We start from the raw sequence: 21,199 nt of genomic DNA on the forward strand, positions 1-21,199 counted from the left end.
TGAGTTTTAGATCAAAAGTTGAGAGGGGCAGAACGAGGATTGAGCGAGAGAACGTTGGAGCAACAGTCACGATCATAATTGCTCACCGCTGAACTTCCATCTACAGGCAGAGACAGTTATACTTTTCCATTTTACCATGCTGATCCAGTCTGATGTGTTGTGTTTTGCCATTTATGTGTACAATTATTACCTCTCACACATTGCGATTTAGCGCACCATGAACAGCGAGTACGTCATCATTGGGGATGAATGATGAACGAGATACACTACCCTGGTTCGATCCCAGTTCCCTTGAGGAACGTTACGACATGACGAAATTGTGAAACAAGCTCTTTATGTGCTTGAAGCCGTTAGTTCCTTAATAATAAGGTCTAAAGTTACACATTCTTCCCTTACTGATCTTTAATTATTTGTTCACAGGAAAAATAAATCAAAATGTGAGGATGGAAACTTTGGAATCTTGTCCAGCTTGTTCTCTACTTGGATCAGCTGATCAGACGTCATCACCGTACGTGCAACTACTCGGCGAATTAATCATTTCTGCACTGTCCACACTAACAGTATCATCATGCATTGCAATATATGGACCTAATCATTCATTTGTACAGGATTTTATTCAATTGATCTTTGAATCATCACCACTTTCAGTCATTACTATAACACTGAATAATCCAGAGAGCATGGTGCAACCACCCGCAGTGCACAGTCTATTTGGACAGTGTCCAAACTATGTTTTATTCGCTAACAATGCCAGTGTTCTTTCACAGATCGTTCAGAATGGCTCAAACCAATACAGCCAAGAAGGTTCACATGTCTTCGTTATGACTCTCGATGAACTTTCAGTAGAAGTGGCACAGAAAATAACCATGCTGCAAGAAGTACCAACGCTTCTCATTCAATTTGGTGAGGAAGACGGTCAAGCTAAGTTGATACTGTCAACCACATCGAACAAAGTTTGGTCTTCAAGTTCGCCAGCTGATGCAAAAATACTGTTTCCAGAAAGTACCATCGTGGACAATTTGAAGATAAGCCTTTTCGATTTCCCGCCGTTCACAACGACTGAAGTGGATTCATCTGGAAACCTCACTTACGGTGGATTCGAAGTCATCGTGGTTCAGGAAGTAGCCAAGATTCTGGGAGCATCCACGTCAGTGATAAATGTCCACAATAAGGAGCGATGGGGTCATGTGACTCCTCCTCACGGAGTTTTGGGAGATGTTGCCCAGAGGAGGGCTGATATTGGAATATGCGGTTTGTTAGTGGACAACGATGTGCTCACTCAGGTCACAATCAGCGTCCCGTACATTCGAACCGGCATATCCTTCCTCGTTCCAAAACCGAAACGTCTAGCTGGAATAACAGCTTTATCAATGCCGTTTGACTTGGAGGTGTGGATTCTGACGATATGTCTTATACTCCTATGTGCTTTTCTATGCGTCATAACGCATGTGTATCTTAAGCTGCATCCAGTAAGGCCAACAGTGTATGCAAAGTTTGAGCAATGTGTATTCCAACTGACCAATCTTCTCACTCAACACGGTGCTCCGGATCCGTTATATCTCCCAATACGAATTCATTTCTTGTGCACAATATTCTTCTTGTACCTCGTCGTTGTGTTCTACACCAGCATCTTAATGTCTCATCTGACGATTCCAATGTTCAGCAATCCAATTACAACTCTGAAGGAATTTGCGGACAGTGGACTCAAATGGGGAGCCACCAACTTCTATGCCGTCAAGACCCTCAACAAGTCGCGGGATATATATCCAGAATCATCTATAATAGCAGAAAACTTCTTTCTTCTCAGTTCTTTCGAAGAAGTCAATAGATGGATCGTCAATGGCGATTATAGTATCATAGTGCAAACTTTGGACAAGGAATTTGCAGCGGATACTGATTACATAACCGATGAAGCCTGGGAGAGACTTTTACTGCTGGAGCAACCCGTGGTTGTTCTCAATTCAGGTATGGTGCTGCAGAAAAGATCTTTGCACAAGACGAGAGCAGATGCAGCCATAAACAGACTGATCCAAGCTGGGCTTATCAAGAAATGGCAGCAAGAGGCCGTCAGGAAGATCAAAAAGAGAACAATGGCCCCAGTGTTGAGCTACAGACCTGACATCAACAATGAACCAGTGGCATTTTCTTTGTCGGTTCTCCATACAGACTTCATGCTACTTGCAGTAGGTGTTCTTGTGTCAACCATAAGCCTAATTCTAGAGGTATTGGCATTCAAACTGCGAAAAGGTTTGAGTCGATGATTGATTCATCGCTTACGTAAGCAGGAGTCGCGGTGGTCTAGTCGGTAGTCGATCTCCGTGGCGGAGTGGTCAGCACAGCGGCCAGAGCACTGTACCGGGCCGCGACCCGGCGGTTGGGAAACACTGGTCTAAATGATCATAGCGAACAGGAAGGATAAGCAAAATTTGCGCATAGATAACACCGTGGAAGGAACGCCAACATTGGAAGCAGAGGGAACAGGGGAAGAGAATACATTTCACCACAGATGAACGTATTATACGTTTATCTGCGGTTTCACCCAATGATTCAGAAAAAAAACATATTGTGTATATTAACGACGAATATTCCAAGAAATAAATGCTGGATGTACAGTCAACGGCAATAAAAATTCGTCACCATGATCCTGAAATATCGTCTTCCCTGCAATGCGTTGTGTGTGTTGCCTAACTCTAAGGTGATAAGCCAACTTCAATAGAAACTTTTCAATAGGAAGTTTGGCTATCGCCGAGGAGTTAGACAACACACACAACTCGATGCAGGGAAACGGCTATTTCAGTATCGAGGTGCCTCATTTTTATTGACGGTGACTGTCTCCTCTCAACCTACAGGTGTATATTGTATACGTATGACCACCGAAATCGGTTAGCGAAACGAAAAATCATAGAATAATCGAATAATCGCTTTATTTTTGAGGCCGTCACGACTTTTTACAATATGATTGAACTTCTATGACTCCGGCATTGCTTCCTCTGATTCGGTTTCGTCTGTTGACGGTCGTTTCTTCTTTAGTTTCTCTCTTAGGATGACTAAATTCAACAATATGAAACTGATGACAATCACAGTCACCTAAAACATGCGAAAGAAAAGAGAGGGAGAAAGGATCGTGTTAATTTATGTAAGAAGCGAATAGTCTTAGTATAAACCTGTATAATCATCAAATACAAAGTGTGCAAATTTTTCTCGACGTACTATACGTACATACAATGAGCGAGTGTGTATGTGTGAGAGAGTGGCGTATGCCATCACGAACCCGGTGGTCATTAGTGGTAAGGCATTGGCGTTTCACTGTATTTGTTCTTTAATCTATTTCGTCATTTCATCATTCATCCTCTTTGTTGCGATGAACTTAAGGAAGTAGAAAAGCGACGACGCAAAATAACAAAAAATTTTTGTTGAAATTGTAATAATATGTAAAACTATTGCCACTAAAATCAATTACATAGAATCAAAGTGCATTAATTGATATGTTCTTTACATGTAGGTTTGTATACCATACCACTATCAGTTGCCGAGTTAATCACGTTTGAAAATGTTAACACTATCCACCTTACACACTCACTCTATTCTTTTCTGCAGTATAAACGGAGTCAAGGTATACAAATACTCGTGCCTTTGAGAAATCCTATTGGTTCTTCCAATGGCAGCTGTGCAGGAACCTTGCGCGTAGGAATACTGTGCGTGTGATAAAGCCATACCACTCAACGCAGCTGCATGCTATAATGAAGTTGTGGGACCTTATATTATGAGCTGTGCAACTGTGACCAATGCATTCGTGGGCAAAATAACACCAGAAGTAACACATAGAAAAGGAATTATTTCTTCTGAGAAACCTTATTGTTTTTTAGAATGGCAGATGTGCATGAATATTGCGCGTAGGAATATAGTGCGTGCGATAAAGCCATAGCACTCAACGTAGAAGATGCGGAACCTTATATTATGAGATGTTTAGCTACGACCAATGCATTCATGGGCAAAATAACACCAGAACTTAAACATAGGAAAGGAACTATTTCTCACAAATCGTGTTTACTTTAACCTTGTTCTTAAGCCGGCTTTAGACGAAAGCATTTCCTTTAGCATTTTTGCTAGCATAAATGCTACGTAAATGCTTCCAAAAATCTTATAACAGATAGCATTTTTTACACGAAAGCATTTTATGGAACATTTCGGTTAGCTGTTTCAATTACAATGTACAATACATACGGCACGAAAGGCACGTCGAGTTACACCGTCAATGCTATATGTGCACAATGTTTACAATTCAAAAAGCTAAAATATTCTTCCATACGTGTACAGTAAAAGTTGTAAAGTATGTATTTTATCAGCGCCGTTCTTCTCTACCTAAAACCATTTAATACGAAGCGACATTCCGCTCCGTTTTATAGTTATCGTCGTTTAAAAGTATGATGTGATACGTTGTTTACATCTCACGCGACCGCAATTACATTTCCACTCGTGACCATGAGGTCGCCTCTGATTGGTTATGCTACGGAAAATGCTACGGAAATAGAGCCGGTTCTATCCTTGAGAAATGGCATGAAATATGCCATGGCATCTGAAATGCCATAACATTTTTACACTGTAGCTTTTTGATCATGGCATAAATTTTAAGAAAAATGCTTTCGTCTAAAGCGGGCCTAACAGTGAAATATCTTAAAGGTAAAGTGCTCCCCTGTACTTAGCACCACGCCATGAAGGCGTATAGGGTGTGTGGGGGTAACGCCCCACACTTACTTGATCCGGTCGTGAGTGGGGGTGATGTGAAATATCTTGTGTGCCTTAACTGGAATCAACGCAGCCATGGGAGGTGGGCGGGTTATCGAACAGGTAAACACCCTCCCTGGAAATTGGCATAGTTCATTTCAGCAGCAAACTGTATTTTTATTGTTAATAACAGAAATGAAGTTAGTATTCTAACAGATTAACTAATAATAGGAATGAAGTTCAGTTAGTACTCCATGAATTAACTCAAGTAAATACTACGTTAGATCAAAAAATTCAGGGTAAAATACAGGAACTACTTTATGTTTCCATATTCTAGGCTATACCCTATAGGTATGGTTCCACAGATTTCAAAATTTGAGTTTACCTGAGAGTTCACATAACATAAACTTCATGACCAAAATTTCTGCCTAACTTTTAATTTTCTTTCTTAAACGATGTGTGAATAGTTAATTTTGTTTTGATTTGTCGTTTTTTTTATGCACAGAAAGGCTAATCGAGACTGGACCTACTGTTTAAAGTGGGATCCGTACTACTGTGCCATGCCCCTACATCGAGATCGAACCCGGGACCCCTTGATTACAAGGCGAGTGTGTAATAGTTAATAATAATATAGAATAAACATGCACTACGTAAACTAACTGCATAGTTGTGTTGGCTGTTAACTCATCCGGTGGATCGAGTAGCAGTCTCCCCAAGGATATAATAATAATAATAATAATAATAATAATAATAATAATTGAACTGAAATTGGTTCATATAAATGAGTGTATAATAAATATTATTATATAATAATAATCATAGCTCTGATTATAATTATTATTATTGTTATTGTTTCCACTATCACCAAAATTTCTGGCGAGGTTCATTAATGCAGCTGAAGTATACTGCAGAAACCATACTAAAATTTTCATTGTGCTTACCTGACACGGAATGACTACACTCATAAAGTATGAAAGAATGGTAGCTTCCAGCTTGATGGACTGTTCCAGTTTGTCCAGACAACCGGCTGTGAATGGCGGATTCTTGGAACACTCAACAGAACATTCCTTCGGGACTTCTTGCCATGAGGTTCCGTTATACACCCCACAACATCTTCCCTGCAATATGGACAAGTAACAATAATTCTAGGCTAGAGCTCTCGCCACGAAAACAGTCCAGTCAAGGTCATGCCACCCACCAACAGTGTTGCCAATAAGTAACAATTTCAACCGACGATATCAACCGGACACGTACAACGCGCGAAGTCTCGACCGAGCAACTTACAAGAATTGTGGCAACCTGGATGGCCAGGGGTGTGTGGAGGAGGCAAGGCGAAGCTCCAACCTTGACTGGACTGTTTTCGTGGCGAGAGCTTTAGTTAAAAAATGAAACTTTACAAGAGGTCGTTATTTATGTATATTCTTTCAAAAGCAAACATTACAGACGTGATATACTGTACATGTTGGATCCATGGGCGTAGTTAGGTAGGGGCTAGAGGGGCTAAGCCCCCCTCCGAGCCTGACATTAGCCCCCCATATCCGCAAAATAATAAAGGAAAGAAAAACTGCACAAAAAATAGAAAATATCAAACTTATGGAAAGATGGTCAAATTATGTTTTGATGCAGGCAGCATACAACAGAAGGTAGATACAGGGTTAAGCCCATGTGCATTTTATGCACCATATGTACGGACAAGATTTTAAAGAAAATATATCACCGTTATTTCAATTGATATTCCGCCTTGGAGTGTATGGCAAAGAATAATGTTGTTGCTTTAAAATAATGGCGGTTTATCATACAGTGTTGATAATAATGGAGTCTTTCAACAATGACTTCCTATAATTGAGTTTTTCTGAATATGAAAAAGAGCCGTCATTCTATAGACATGACCTTGTAATCAAGGGGGTTCTGGTTCGAAACCTGGTCGAGGCACATTGCACAGTGGTTCGGATCCCATTTTAAACTGTAGGTCCAGTCCCGATTAGCTTATATATGCATAAAGTGGACTTAAACAATAATAATTCCTCATTGAGACTTAAATAGAATAACAGTTTTGATGGGGAAAAGGCGTCAGAACAAAAAAGTGAAGTTAGTTCCTGTGGATCTGTATTGCGTACGGGTAATTTAAAAGTATACACCTGAATGTCGTGTGAATGTAAATGTGTCGCGATCGTGTAGAAGCGACTCAATCGTGTGCAATCATTATAGTTGATTAGTGGAATCGTTCCTTTCCAAGTCATTGTGTACGTTGCGCCATGTCACGAATATGTATGCAAATGCGCGGAACTTATGTGAATTTTCCATTGCACGAGGGCGGTTTAGTTGAAACTTGTGTTCAACTCTCCCACTGACGGGTAAATTTTCTGGATCACTTCTAATGATGCTGCACTAGGAATCTCAGGTATATCGCTTTGTGTCTCAAGTTAGATTAATTCTTCTGGAGGTAAGCTTATTTCTTGTTTCAATTAACAAAAAGTGGCAGAGTATAGGTGCCAAAAGTGGCAGAAGAGCGAAGTAAAATAAAACAAATTAATTAATAAAAAAATCTAGTTTTAGAGGATAATTGAATAATATATCACCCAAAATTGCAACTTCTGTATCCTTTACGCCATCAATTATAATTAGTGCATGTTTAGTATTATTATGTTTGTTTTATATTTTGTTTGTCAGAACTATTCTTCGGGCGACAATAAAAGATCAAATTAATTATTAAGCCTACATAAAGAAGAAGAATAGCGCACCTGTCGTGAATATTTCAATAACTTTGAGGTTCTCTATTTTGTAATAGTCTGGAATTCTTCGTTTCCCTAATTCATTTATTCAGTAGACATATTCTTAAGATCCGAAAGCATAGGCGTAACTTTGTGGGAGCAAGGGAGTGAGGGTACAAATTGCACCCTGGGTAGTTGTTCATTTTCAGTTGCACAAAATGTTGAACATTGCACAGTGTATTTGGCTACAGCTGAACGGTCCTTTTCTGCAATGAAACGTCTGAAAATATGGCTAAGATCAACCGTGAGACAAGGCACTATTGAACTTAGAAAACGATTTTGTAGAGGATCGTGAAGAATTCTTCAGGAATATATGCAGAAGAGCAAGAAAAGAGCACTTAGATAAGACAATTATGCATTAGTTTTTCCACGGGAATTATCGCAGGTTCTTCTGAGTGCTCTGCCTTGCAGCATTATAATTTGTTCATTACGATAAACGCAGGATTACCCAATAATAACACACTAAAATCACACCTTCTTTATCCTAAAGAAGTAGTGTGTTCTTTATTAAATTTACAACCATACGTATATAATAGTGCATTTATTCATAAAAATAACACTCGACATAAACACAATTCCACTTCTTTTGGATAACATGATGTGGGGATACCTGTTTCCTAAGGAGAATGGTCATGATGATTTTCGTAATGGATAAAAGCATGAATAATGCTGGACCCCTCAAAATAGACCGACGGAACTACGCCTATGGTTGGATCATCACCGCTTAGAATCATTACACATGTTCAATTTAAAATTTCACTCATATTTTCTTTAATTGATTCAGTGTGTCAAGTGAAAGCAGCAGTAAATCGCAGTTTGTTACTCAAGTACATTTTCCCAACACCCTACAATTGTTTCTCTGGTTGGTTAGTGAAGAGCCTGTGGAGGGCGAGGGGGAAATGAAGAGGGCGTTGAACGAAAAAAAAAATAGAAGTTAGAAAATAGTAAAGACTGTACCACACCTTAATAAACCGGCATTTTTGCCAGTTTGCAAATAATTCATTATGAATATTTGTCTTGTCTGAAGAAGACCCTGTTAGAGGGTGGAAACGTTACGTTTATAGTCAGTGGCGGCGATTGGGTTCCAAAACTGGAGGGGGCAAGGAAAGCTTACTTTCCCTTGGTAGATAAGGTTTATCGGGGGCAAAATTGATAAAAAGTGGGAGGGCAACTACACCCCTAATCGCCGCAACTATTTATAGAGTATTTTTTTCTATAAATTTTGTCTTGGTCAGCGTTTGAGTGTTTTATTTGCAAAGAAGCATTCGGTCTCAGTACTACCGACTGGCATACGGGGGGGAGCAGATGGGGCTACAGCCCGTCCTGAATTTTTTGTAAAATCAACAACTTTTAAAACGAAGGATAAGATGGTAATAACGAAATATTTTAGTGTATTCCATACCCGCCTCAAAAATGTACCTTTACAATTTCCGCACCCTCCGAAAAACAATCCTGCGTGCGCTAGTGGTACTACCATTTCTGTAAGAGTTACATGAGGTTTATGCTTAATGTCGTGTGCGTGCACACGGGGGATCAAGGAGAAAGTTGCCCTCTAATATTTTTACTTAGAAAGTAAGTGCATTCGTCTGAGTTTTCATTTAAGTTCACTTTATGCACAGATAGGCTGATCGAGACTAAACCTACAGTTCTGAGTGGGACCCAAACAGCTGTATGCCTCTATTGGGTATCGAACCCAGGACCCTTTAATTAAAAGGTGATTACATTTACAGCACGCCATCGGTTCGATTCCTAGATAAGGACATTTCACTGTGTTTGCCCATCTTCACCAGTTCATTATTCATTCGCAACTCAAGATGTAGAACAGGGACGTGAATTCAGCAAAGTAGAAATGAAAAAACGAAGACGAATTCTTACCCAGTTTTGCAGATATGTCCAATATGTAATGTCTGCCTCTTCACAAGTCCTCATCCTGTAGCCGATCACATCGGCGATAGCATCCTTGTCCACCTGCTTGAGAAGCAACTGTGTGTTCAGCTGTACGCTTTCCATCAAGAGACAAACGAACGATACGACTATAAACTGCAAGAGAAAGACATAATATGAAGTTTGAAGTATGTCTTGAAGCTTTCCTATCGACAAATAAAGAATAGGATTCTCTGTGACTCAGTGACGTTAGCTCTCCAAAGCTCGATTAACTTTCCAGAACTCATCTGGTCGATATCCAGAGATAATCTTTGCATCAATGTAAAGTCTATTTCCTCTACATGTGTAGTACGTACAGTGGGATCCATGAGTATTACAGTGCAAATTGCCCATCACCATGTTCGTGCACTTTATTTGACCCAATAAAATCTTCTAGAATTAAAAGGAAACTCAAAACAAGCTGCTAACGACTTCTGCACCAGCGTACATAAAATTGCATCGTTTCAAAACACATAGAATGTACGAGAAAAATTAATGAAAATAGTCATGGACAATTTGCACGGTAATATTCATGGATCCCACTGTACATTAAATACAAGTCTTGACGGTGTGGAAAACTCGTTCATATCTCGGTCTTGTTTTGTTTTGTTTTGTTTTGGTGTTTTAAGTTCACTTTAAGCACAGTAAGGTTAATCGGGACTGGACTACAGTTTTAATGTGGGATCCGAACCACTATGTGCCTCCACCGGGTATTGAACCGGGAACCCCTTGATTACAAGGCGAATACGATCTCGGTCTCGTCTCAAGCCATGAACACGAAGAATAAAATGTATAAGATTTGCTGACGACATGGCCTTATTAGCAGAAAACGAAAGGACGATGAACAGAATGCTAGAGGACTTAAATGTGAGCCCAATGTCCAATGTGAGTACCATCTCGCAGAACAGGAAAGCACTCAGCTGTTCGCTTCTCAGAAGCCAAGGTTATGCCTCATATAGCGTTCCCTGCTCTACAGACTACCCAGCCAATTCAACAAGTTAACAGGACAAATATACATTTTTGAAAATCAGGCACGTTTCAAATGGCTGTTGTACAAAAATGTGTAAGATTCTCTATTGAATCTAAGTTTTTTGTTTGTTGTTATTTTCTACTGTCATACATTTCAATGTAAAATGACCAACGCTGTATTTGGAATTCTTTGTTAAATAATAAATAAATAGGGATAAAAATACATATGTAAACAAGACAAAGGCAATGATTACCGAAATAAACCAAGGAGAAATAACATGAGAATTTGAGGCCAAAATAATGAACAAGTTGGGTAGCAATCTCTAAAGAGGCCTTTAATAGAAGAAGAAGTGTGTTTTATAGACATTTGAAGAAATAACTAAGAAAGAGATTTGAATTTTTCAAATACAGCACTGAAAATATTTTTTTAAAATAGTAATGCTACTGTAATTGTGTAGATTTCAATCAGGGTTGCTAAAGGTCCAGTAATTTTGAATAAATTCAATTCCGGTCCAGGAGAGAAAATCAGAAATCGTCAGTGGCGTGCCCAGGGGGGGGGTTGGTGGGGGTTAAACCCCCCCCATTGGTTTCGTCATTTAAAAAAATTCAAAGCAAAAATAAATTTTATTTCATAAATGTGTTTGAGTACCAAATCGCCAATATTGTAAAATGTTTACATTTGGCGATGAGAAATGTATTTGCTTCTTCAATTACTTTTGATAATATTGGAGTTGAGTTACAGCAATGCACAGGCATTCATTCATTCCTTAGTCACTGAAAAGGAAGGAGAATTTCCTTCTCAGTATGGTCAAGAAAAAAGCCGTAACCCTTGGAATGCGAACTGAAGGAATCCCTCCTCCCCTTTCTTTCACCCACGATGACCCTCTTAGGAGAATGACCCTCCCTTTCCTGTTACGACAGTGCTGCTAACTTCCCTTTTCTTTCTTTCCCCTTCTTATACCATTTATGCCAGCAGAGCAAAGTTCTGTGAGATTTGAATCACTACAATTAGTAGGCAAAGTAAGTCAAAATCTTATATCGCACCTGGATGCATATTTATTTCAAAATATCAATAATTATAATAATAATAATTGTTGCAGGCAGTAGCGAAGCATGGTTTTACGAAGGAGGCAAGCGATGTTTTGTACAATAGCATGCCGGGAGGAAGGGAGGGGTGAGGGATGCATTATATAGCCCAACTGGCCCAGTCAGTTTCATAAACAAAATAAAAACAATTAATATGCCAAAATATTATACGATTTACTCTTGTGCTCTTTACAAATTAGATATTTTTTTCTCAACCAATTTCCAGCCTTCAGTTTATTAAATTTTCTTGTAACATTTGTGAAAGATCTCACTTGAATGTCTGCGTAAATAATTTAGCAGTTGCCAACACTACTGGTTGCTGTCAACACTGGTGACGTAATTTGAGCTGGACCAAGCTGGATGTATGGTTCAGACATTCGACTTCCCGGACCCACAAACACTCGCCCCGTATCTTTGTCCCAAGTCCTGGTGTTCACTGGGGTTGTAGCGAGTTGCAGTCTGCAAGGTAGCAAGTCGAAGTGGTTGTGTTGTGTGTTACGTTTCTGCGTGTGTAATAGATTTTTGACGTGAAACTAAAGATGGATAGAGAAAAGAGGAGAAATACATTATTAGATTATTTCCAAAATAAACAAAAAATGGAAGTTGAATCTTCACCTTCCACAAATAGAACGTCAGAAAAGGTCGATTTAAGTTCAGAGGAATTCCATCCGAATTGCAAGAGTGAAACGTGCGAACTTTCAGACTCTGATATTCAACAAGAAGGCATAACAGAAGATATTGGAAACCTTGTTGCAAAATTATGTCAAGGAACTCTCGAGGTAAGTGACGTTCATTATTTGATAGCACATATATTCATAGGCGGATTTAGAATTGTTTTTCTGGGAGGGCACAGCATGTGCTGTAAGCTTTCAAACGTGTGTGTGCAGGGGAGGGGGGTGCCCGCGTGTGTATGTCTGCAAGACGTGTGTAGGATGTCACCCTATATCACCAATAAACTTTCACAGGGCGAGAGAACATGAAGATGAACAAGTTTCCTCAATGATTTCAGGGGCCTCACCGATGGTGGTGTAATCAAAGAGGTCCTGGGTTTGATCCCTTGTGAAGGTGCATTGCACAGTGGTACGTATCCCGATTTAAACTTTAAGTCCAGTCCCGATTAACGTATCTGAATATAAAATTGACTTTAAAACCATTTACTTTTTGTTTTGTTCACGTACCCTCGAAAAACGATATTACTATCTTATAGATCCACCAAGGCATTTGAAACCCTGGCGTCGGAGCAGTGCCACTAGTGTCGCTAGTTAAAGCCACGGGGAAGCCTGTGGTTCACGTATTTTCCGAGGTCCCAGAAAGCTTGGTGCTACTATATATGTATGCAACCACATTATAAAATCACGGTTGCCATGGACAGTTTTATTATTTTGTAGGAAAGGGATAAAATTTGTATTACGACACGGGATAGACTAGGTAGGTATCCTGTGAACTGTAAATAATCCTTACAAATCTTCTGAATATTTCTCTTGTACAAACGCAACAAATACAATAAGTAATATGTGTGTGCAGTAATAAATTCATTTTCTGAAAGCATCTTTTCTGGCATCAGTGGTCGAAGTAGGGGGTGCTGCCTCCAGTTAAGAAAGTTTCACAAAGCATACCCCCAATTAGAATAATTTGCATATTGAGCATCCTCCACCTACCTCCATGTTGATCCATTAAAGGTTGTACTCCCTCGTATCTCCAAAATCGATCAAATATCCCCTCCCTTTTCGGCTAGGAATTTCCATTTCGAGCACTGTCTGGCAAGATTTTTCGGGCTCAGTGACAGATCCTGCGGTGCGGTACTGGGCTTCGGAGGGGAAGGGGGGGAGTGGTCCCTTCAACAGTTGGTTTCGCAGTTCCATAACGTTAACAACATACAAAATTCCTCTCCATAGACCTAATATGAAAATGAATATGACATACTAATGACACTGTAGTAGAAAATGTTAATTACTGAAAGGGTTCGTATTTGTTTGTCGACTGTCAAACAAATGTTTTGACCAATAATATAATAATACAATGCCAAAAATGTACACAATATTTAGCAAAATCATCTCCACAACAAGTACAATGTTCATTAAATTGATGTTTTAAATCCACTTTATGCACAGTGAGGCTAATCGGGAATGGACCTAAAGTTTAAAGTGAGATCCGAACCACTATGTGTCTCCATCGGGTATCGAACCCGGGAGACCTTGATTACAAGGCGACGACGCTCCCACTGAAATGAGACTGTGGTATCGTCATTTTGCAGCAATGCAAACACGTCCAGTAAATGCTCTTGAAGCAATTGATATGTGCAGTGAAGTACAGTAATATTTCCCTGGGTAAACACACGTTTGAGCATATTATGTACAATCCCGGTAACAACAACATCAAACGAAAAATCATTCTCAACTTTGAGGCGGTTGAAGACCTATCTTCGAAATACCATTTGCGAAGAAAGATTAAATGGGTTAGCTGCTCTGAACATTCACCGGGATATAAAATTTACTTGTGACGAACTTACTTGTTACTTGTCAGAACTCGCACAGAAACCTAGATGCCTAAATTTCAGAATTTAAATTGTTGAACTGTGGTACCTTATTTAGTACTGTCTTTAAGACATCAAGTAGTCTTAATCTCTTTAATGTTGTTACAATGTTGAGTGTACATATTTTTTGTTTAAAAATTATATTTGAGCAATTAAATATAAAATATTAATAATTTGGAAATATTCAAGCAGGTGCTTTTATATGATGCAATAAAAACATGAAACATCCATAGCAAATACATTGATTGCGTTCATTGGGGTAAAATTCAAGTATATTAATTATCTAATTTATTACAAGAAATTTGACCTGTGAACTGGAAAATGTGTTGGATTCATAACCCCCCCCCCCTTACGAAAATCCTGGGCACGCGCCTGGAAATCGTAAATGGGTTCTGGACCGTAAAGAAACTTTTTTTCTGTAAAGTATTTCAATTCGGTCCTGGAACCTTTTCTCCGGATCAATTTAAATACGGTTCAGGAACCATATTTCAGTGAAACAATACGCAACTTGGACCGAATTTAAATTGTGTGAGAAAAAGGTTCAGTCCTGTTGCGGAATCCAATATAACCCTTTAGAATTTATGGGTTCCTGCACCTTTAACAATCCTTATTTCATTACGTACCATTTTGCATTATTATATATCTTATGGGTAAAGGTTACAGATATAACCAGAACACTAATTTTGTACATAATATACAAAAATCTTTAAAATATGAAGATTATGTTAATTTGAGTAAATTGCATACTTACATATGCTATCAGGTACTTATTCTCCGCCAGGGAACCCCAGCACCCAAAAAATGAGCCTCCCAGTACGAAGGAACCGGTCACAAGAAACAGAGGGAACTGGTTGACGCCACACAGTTTGTGAAGGAGATCATTGTCTTGTTGAGGAAGAGCGTTCTGCACATAAAGTCCAACGCCGATACAGGCCAGTCCAATGCACTAAAAACGTAAATACAAATCCTTAAATTTGATTCATTGATTTGTTTGTTTACTTTGCTGCGATTCATTGATTTGATTGTTTATGTTACGTACCCGCACATGTAAACCATATGGCAAATGATTGAAATAAGGAATCATAGATGGCAGCACGCGGAAGAAATATTAGGATCGCAGATTATAGTAACAATGCGTACGCGAATTGAATGAAAGTGTTTGGTGAACTGAAATTAATTGTGCTTACATAAATTTATGAACTGAGATAAATAATGGACATGGATAAAGACGAGATGAAGAAATGATCGACACGTGCAGCATATGTGATTGTATGTAAAGATTAATGAAATTAAAAAGCGATTACAATTTTATATCTCTATTGTCTTAGTGGGAAGGAGTTTTCCCACTAGACCTTTTTGGTTGTTTTCCTCGGTGCGGCGCCAACTCAGTGGCGGCCCCCAAGCACTTCCGTGTAGCCGCATATATTGCTGCCCGGATCGAGGTCGAGCGCGGGACAGGCGGCGCCCTTCGATTAACCCCTTTTTTCTGCTTGTATTAGGCAATTGCGTAGCAAAATATTGATTCGAATTATTGTTGTATCTTTGACAAAAATAAGGGAAATCAATCCAATGAAGGAATTTGGATATAGGTGCCTTGGTAAATAAGATATATATATATTTACTAGAAGAATAAATATATGAAAGGCATATAATAACATCGATAGAAGAAGAAGTATATTAAATAATAGAAGAAGAAGAATAAGTATATTGATTAATAGAAGAAGAAGTTTATAGTAGAATAAGTATATTGATTAGTAGAAGAAGAAGTCTACTAACGAATAGAAGAATAAGTATATTGATTAGTAGAAGAAGAAGACTCGATTAGATAGATAGATAGATAACCAATAGAAAATTTCGTCTATCAACTAATAGAAGAAGAAGTCTAGTAATCAATGTAAAAATAAATATATTGAAGAAGTATAAGAAGAATTCTATTAATTCATAGAAGAAAGAAGCCTATTGACAAATAGAAGAAGAAGTGTATTAAATAATAGAAGAATAAGTTTATAGAAGAATAAGTATATTGATTAATAGAAGAAGAAGTCTACTAACGAATGGAAGAATAAGTATATTGATTAGTAGAAGAAGACTATCGACTAGTAGAAGAAGAAGCCTATTAACCAATTGATAGAAGAAGAAGTCTATTAACCAATTGATAGAAGAAGAAGCCTCTTAACCAATAGATGAATCAGCCGATTAATTGATAGAAGAAGAGGAAGTCTTTCACATATCCATAAAGAAGAAGAGGGAGCATATTAGCAGACGAAAAAAGAAGCTTGTTAGCCAAATAGAAGAAGAAGTTCATCACGTATCCAGAAAGAAGATGAAGAAGCCTCCCAGTAGATGAAATATGTTTAATACAGATATATGTGACCAAGAAACAAAGAGACAGATTTAAATACAATCCTGTATATAAATTTAATGTAATATGAAAGTTAAGAATATACGGTGCATTGTACCTTCCGTAGTAGGTGAAACAAGTTGTTTCCTTTGTTCCCTTTCTCTTATAATAAGTTATCAATCAGTTTTAGTTGCCCTGAGAATCTCATGTTTTACCCTGGCCTAAGCCGGACTGGTGTCACCCCTCTCCGGGACGTGGCATTTACTTTGCTTTGATTCATTGATTTGTTTATTTACTTTGCTTTGATTCATTGATTTGTTTATTTACTTTGCTTTGATTCATTAATTTGTTTGTTTACTTTGCTTTGATTCATTGATTTGTTTGTTTACTTTGCTTTGATTCATTGATTTGTTTGTTGACTTTGCTTTGATTCATTGATTTGTTTGTTTACTTTGCTTCTGTGCCACTTTTGCCTAATCGCGAAGGTGAGGATGAATGGTGATAAGATAAGATGGATGAAAGGACAATTACAAACACACCAGGACAGCTAATGAGCCCCAAGAAGGATTATACTGGCTGTGAGTCCAGACGCCACAGCCTCGCTAGTCTGCAAAACGTATACCAGGGTGTACTACGTGGGAGGAAGGTTGACATTTGGGTATCCTCAGGGTGTCAACCCATTACACCCCAGTATTTAAAAAGGAACGACATTAATATTAATAACCAGAAAATAGGTTAGTTACACTGCAATATGCTATACAAATTTTAATATTGTACATATGTCTCTAATGCTTTGTTTGAATTATGCATTTTGTAATTTTTTTTGTTGATAATAGAAAACATAATAATTTCTTCAAACATATACCTACTGCATTTTTTGTAATCTATCTAGGATCCTATGAGTTACAAAAGACTGTTTCTTCTAATAATATACTTTTTAACATTCTTCACTATTTTTGTTCTTCTTAATGTAATTTACATAATATTAATGTACTAATTCGATTCGTAGACTTTCTGCAAGACTCATACTATACGTACCATAGTGAAAACACAAAAAAAGAAATTAGTACATCGCAAACATCGGACAGCAGACCACATTTTGAGCTTATTACTTTTTAATAATCCTAGTGCTTATCAAACACATAACACTAAGTCCACTCAGCTAAATTGTAGTTCTTTACAATTACCGTTATTTATTTTATAGCTACTGAAAAAATTGATCATCATCATATGTATGTTTTTATTGAACTTACAACTTTGCATTTGGCTGTTTATGTCCAGCGCCCAGCATACATCTTGAATACATAAGAATTTACCCAGAATGCATGATTAGCATATTTGTAAGATACAGACGATACAAATATGTCCATTTAAGTCATTCAATGTGTTAGTTTGTCTCAGAAATTCAAATATATTGTATGCAATACGAATATCGGGTATGTATGTAGAACCCAACTTTGATAGAAAAGGTACAGTGGGATCCATGAGTATTACCGTGCAAATTGTCTATGACTATATTAATTAATTTTTCTCTTACATCCTATGTGGTTTTAAGCGATGGATTTTTATGTATGCTGGTGCAGAAGTTGTCAACAGCTTGTTTTGAGTTTACTTTTAATTCTTGAAGCTCTTATTGGGTCAAATAAAGTGCACGAACATGGTGATGGATAAATTGCACGGTAATACTCATGGATCCCACTGTACATTCATTTTTGATAATGCTCTGTAAAAATCCCTTGTTTCACTGCAAAGGGCAAGGTGGAATATTTTGAAGTTGCATTGGGAAATTTTCGTGTGACGTAAATTAGAGGTAGATACAAATTTCCACTAAATAACAGTTCTGGAGAACTTATCTCTAAAAATAATACAACGTAACTAACTAAAGTTTGAAACTTTTAAAACTATAATACAGTTATTCTTCAGAATAGCCCTCCACATGACGTCATTTAATAATGTTTACAGTGTTTTGTTTTTTAATATCCCATACGGGCTTCTATGTAGTCAACCATGATATTTATCTTGCTAAGAGAGTGGTTAGTTTTTTTTTAGATAAGCTGACATAAAATTGTAATTTATTTTTGTTAATGAATGATTGAATGTAGTTATATAAAAGGTATTTAAGAGAGTATTGGAACTTTGTGTGTAAAATTTATGTTAAAATGTATGCTGGGCGTGAACAAAAATTTCGAAGCCGGGGGGTGGTATCATGAGCATGCCTCATATTTCCATTTCTAAAACTATTTTGAAGATTGTGAGTCATTGAGCCACACAAGATTGCAATTTTCAAGTTTACTAAGCAGGATTTAACTTTACATATTCACCTCCACAAGTGAGTACAAATAATTTCTTCATACAAGTGAAAACAATAATATGCATATTTGGCATATTTCACACCTTTCTTTTCCGATGAAACAAGCGTAACTGTACCACAGACTGTACTTTATAATTCTGATTTTAATTGTGCAAGTGAATGTTCATGCTGTTACGCGAGCGCAATATATAATATATAATATATAATAACGATTGCCATGAGGACAAATAATTTTCAAACTGAATCCAGAAAAGTTTTATTTCTTAGTAAGAATAAAGAATAGCTGGTTACAGAATTTCCGAGTTGGTAAACAACGTTTTAAATGGTAGCTTCACTTAATTCTTCATAGCTATTTTAAAGTGTATTTTTTTTTAAATGAACTTACATTTCTAAAAGGACAAAGTAAATGTATTATTATGTTAATTATTCGCTATGATTTGCCTAATCTTGAAATATTTTAACAAATGTCCTATTTAAGTACAAAAAAGATTTTGTGCATACATTAAAGACGAAGCCAAATTTATGCATCAATCTTCGGACAAGATATTAAATATTCCATGCATTTAAATTACGATATTTTACTGCTACAGGATGTACATTGTTATTATTACTTTCAGTGTTATTGTAATAAAGGTTTGAGGTTTGAAGCTTGGAGTTTATGTAAAAGTTCCTTAATGCAGTAACGTTAATAACTGATCTGAAATTTTGGTTGGAAGAATGTCTAACCTGAGTATCCGATACCAATGTTCACAATACCAACAACTTATGCACTCATGTGCCCATTTTATTTTGGACAATTTGAAACTGTATATTGGCTGTCATATTGAATATATCTAACCAGCTACTCATAAGAAGATATAGATTTATATGAATATTATTACCTTAATAAAATCTTATTAAAATTATACTAACTTCCTAGTGTAGTTACGCTCATTAAACACACAATTCATAATTATATGTAATGTATTATTAATAAATACAGAGTATAAGTGTTAGTGAATTACATACACTTGTCACTTGTGTGTAGTAACACAACAACAACGTGGGCATGTTAGGTGGTTCTCTATGCACATCAACATACTCTGGGGTTTTACAATTTGTGTCTTTTGAGTAGGTTCGGTTTGTTACGTTTGACGCTTTCTTACTTCCGCACTTTTCTTCCCCTCCTGCACGTGAATACAATGTGGAACGAGTTTAAGAGGGAGATCACTTGTACAACTATTTATATTTGTAATTTCCTATTTTCCGGCGTTTTGCTACCATTTTACCTAATCACGACAATGAGAAATTAGGTAAACTCATGAAGTCATACTTGCAAAGAAATACGCAGGACAAGACCAGGGCTTCGAGCCGAAATCTTCGTTTATTTGGCGAGATACAGAATCCACCTTTCAATATATAATTTCGCATACATATTTCGTTGTTACTTTGAAAGGCGTATATTATTATCTCCTAAAATTAGACTTACTCCCACATTCATTTCCAGTGTCCTAAACCACTTTTTCAGCCTGCTGTGAAACTTGTAAAAATCATGATACACTCAAAAATGATTTTTCAAAATAGTAGATCTGTATTGTTTATTGATTTTGTTTACTTTACTTCGCTTTTCTTCCACTTTTGGCAAAACGCGAAGATGAGAATGAGTGATGATGTGATGAAATTGTTGAAGGGACACTCTCAAAGAACACTCATTGCCAGTCCGGGATTCGAACCCAGGACAACTAGCGTCGTAGTGTGCAGTGATAGCCATTCCGTCACGGAGATCTGCAATGTACCGTCTGAATAATTTGAATGTTAGAGATTCGAGTATACTACTTTTTTATATATCACGTATAAATGCTCTGAAGCTCTGATAGCACTGCAATGAGCAGTGGATGCAAATACAACAAATTTAAAAAAGTAATATATGTAATATAAAACAGGTTGGCAACAGTGGTTCATTCTGCAGGTTCAAATCAGATTGCGCATCTCCGCCATATTACCATCCCCTGGGACTCTGCGCGAACGAAGATGCGCGGCTTCAAACAAAAGCTCATCGTTTCCAGTCTGGCACCTTGAGGCAAGGTTATTAGAAGTATAGGTTGGGCCAATCCGTTGTTTACTCGTGATGACGAAACGACGGTAAGAGGTGAATTTATCCATGAAATGAATTTCAAATCTATGCGCTAGTGTTGCACTATGCAGATAGGAAACCATGCCAGAAACTGAACACACGAAATCGAGTACACAAATGAGCATTTCCACCCATTTACATTTTGTGGCTTCAGACAAGTTGAAAATAAATATCGATGGCTACTTATTGTTATGAGGGACAGAATATTATTGATCGGAACGGTATTTTTTTTTTAAATTCCAACATTCGGGACGGGAAATATTCGCAATTTCTCGACTAGTCGGGAAATTTTCGGGACGGGACATTTCCGAAATCTCAAATTCTACACGTCATTTTCACCTTAAGTGATTGTCTTTGCATATCTGGAATGAAAACTAACAATTTCCCATAAGTTCCAGACACTTGCAATGTAGAAAACGTCAAGAAT

General features: G+C 37.5%; 2 protein-coding genes across 2 annotated transcripts; one reads left to right on the plus strand and one right to left on the minus strand.

The window, feature by feature from the left end:
• The first annotated feature begins 443 nt into the window (after positions 1 to 443).
• Positions 444 to 2,261, plus strand: LOC146000461 (ionotropic receptor 21a-like). Its single transcript, XM_083138163.1, has one exon. It carries the CDS (start codon positions 444 to 446, stop codon positions 2,259 to 2,261), a length of 1,818 nt encoding a protein of 605 aa, XP_082994289.1.
• Positions 2,262 to 2,967: 706 nt separating this feature from the next.
• LOC146000515 (leukocyte surface antigen CD53-like) lies at positions 2,968 to 17,559 on the minus strand. The gene is made up of 5 exons (XM_083138286.1): positions 17,387 to 17,559; positions 14,759 to 14,953; positions 9,372 to 9,536; positions 5,667 to 5,843; positions 2,968 to 3,087 (listed from the first exon to the last, which is right to left on the minus strand). The coding sequence occupies exons 1-5, from the start codon at positions 17,444 to 17,446 to the stop codon at positions 2,968 to 2,970; spliced, it is 717 nt and encodes a 238-aa protein (XP_082994412.1). The 5' UTR covers positions 17,447 to 17,559.
• Positions 17,560 to 21,199: the final 3,640 nt, after the last annotated feature.

The sequence above is a fragment of the Lepisma saccharinum genome, chromosome 1 (genome assembly GCF_977018435.1).
Source record: "Lepisma saccharinum chromosome 1, izLepSacc3.1, whole genome shotgun sequence".
Classification (NCBI taxonomy): Eukaryota; Metazoa; Arthropoda; class Insecta; order Zygentoma; family Lepismatidae; genus Lepisma; species Lepisma saccharinum.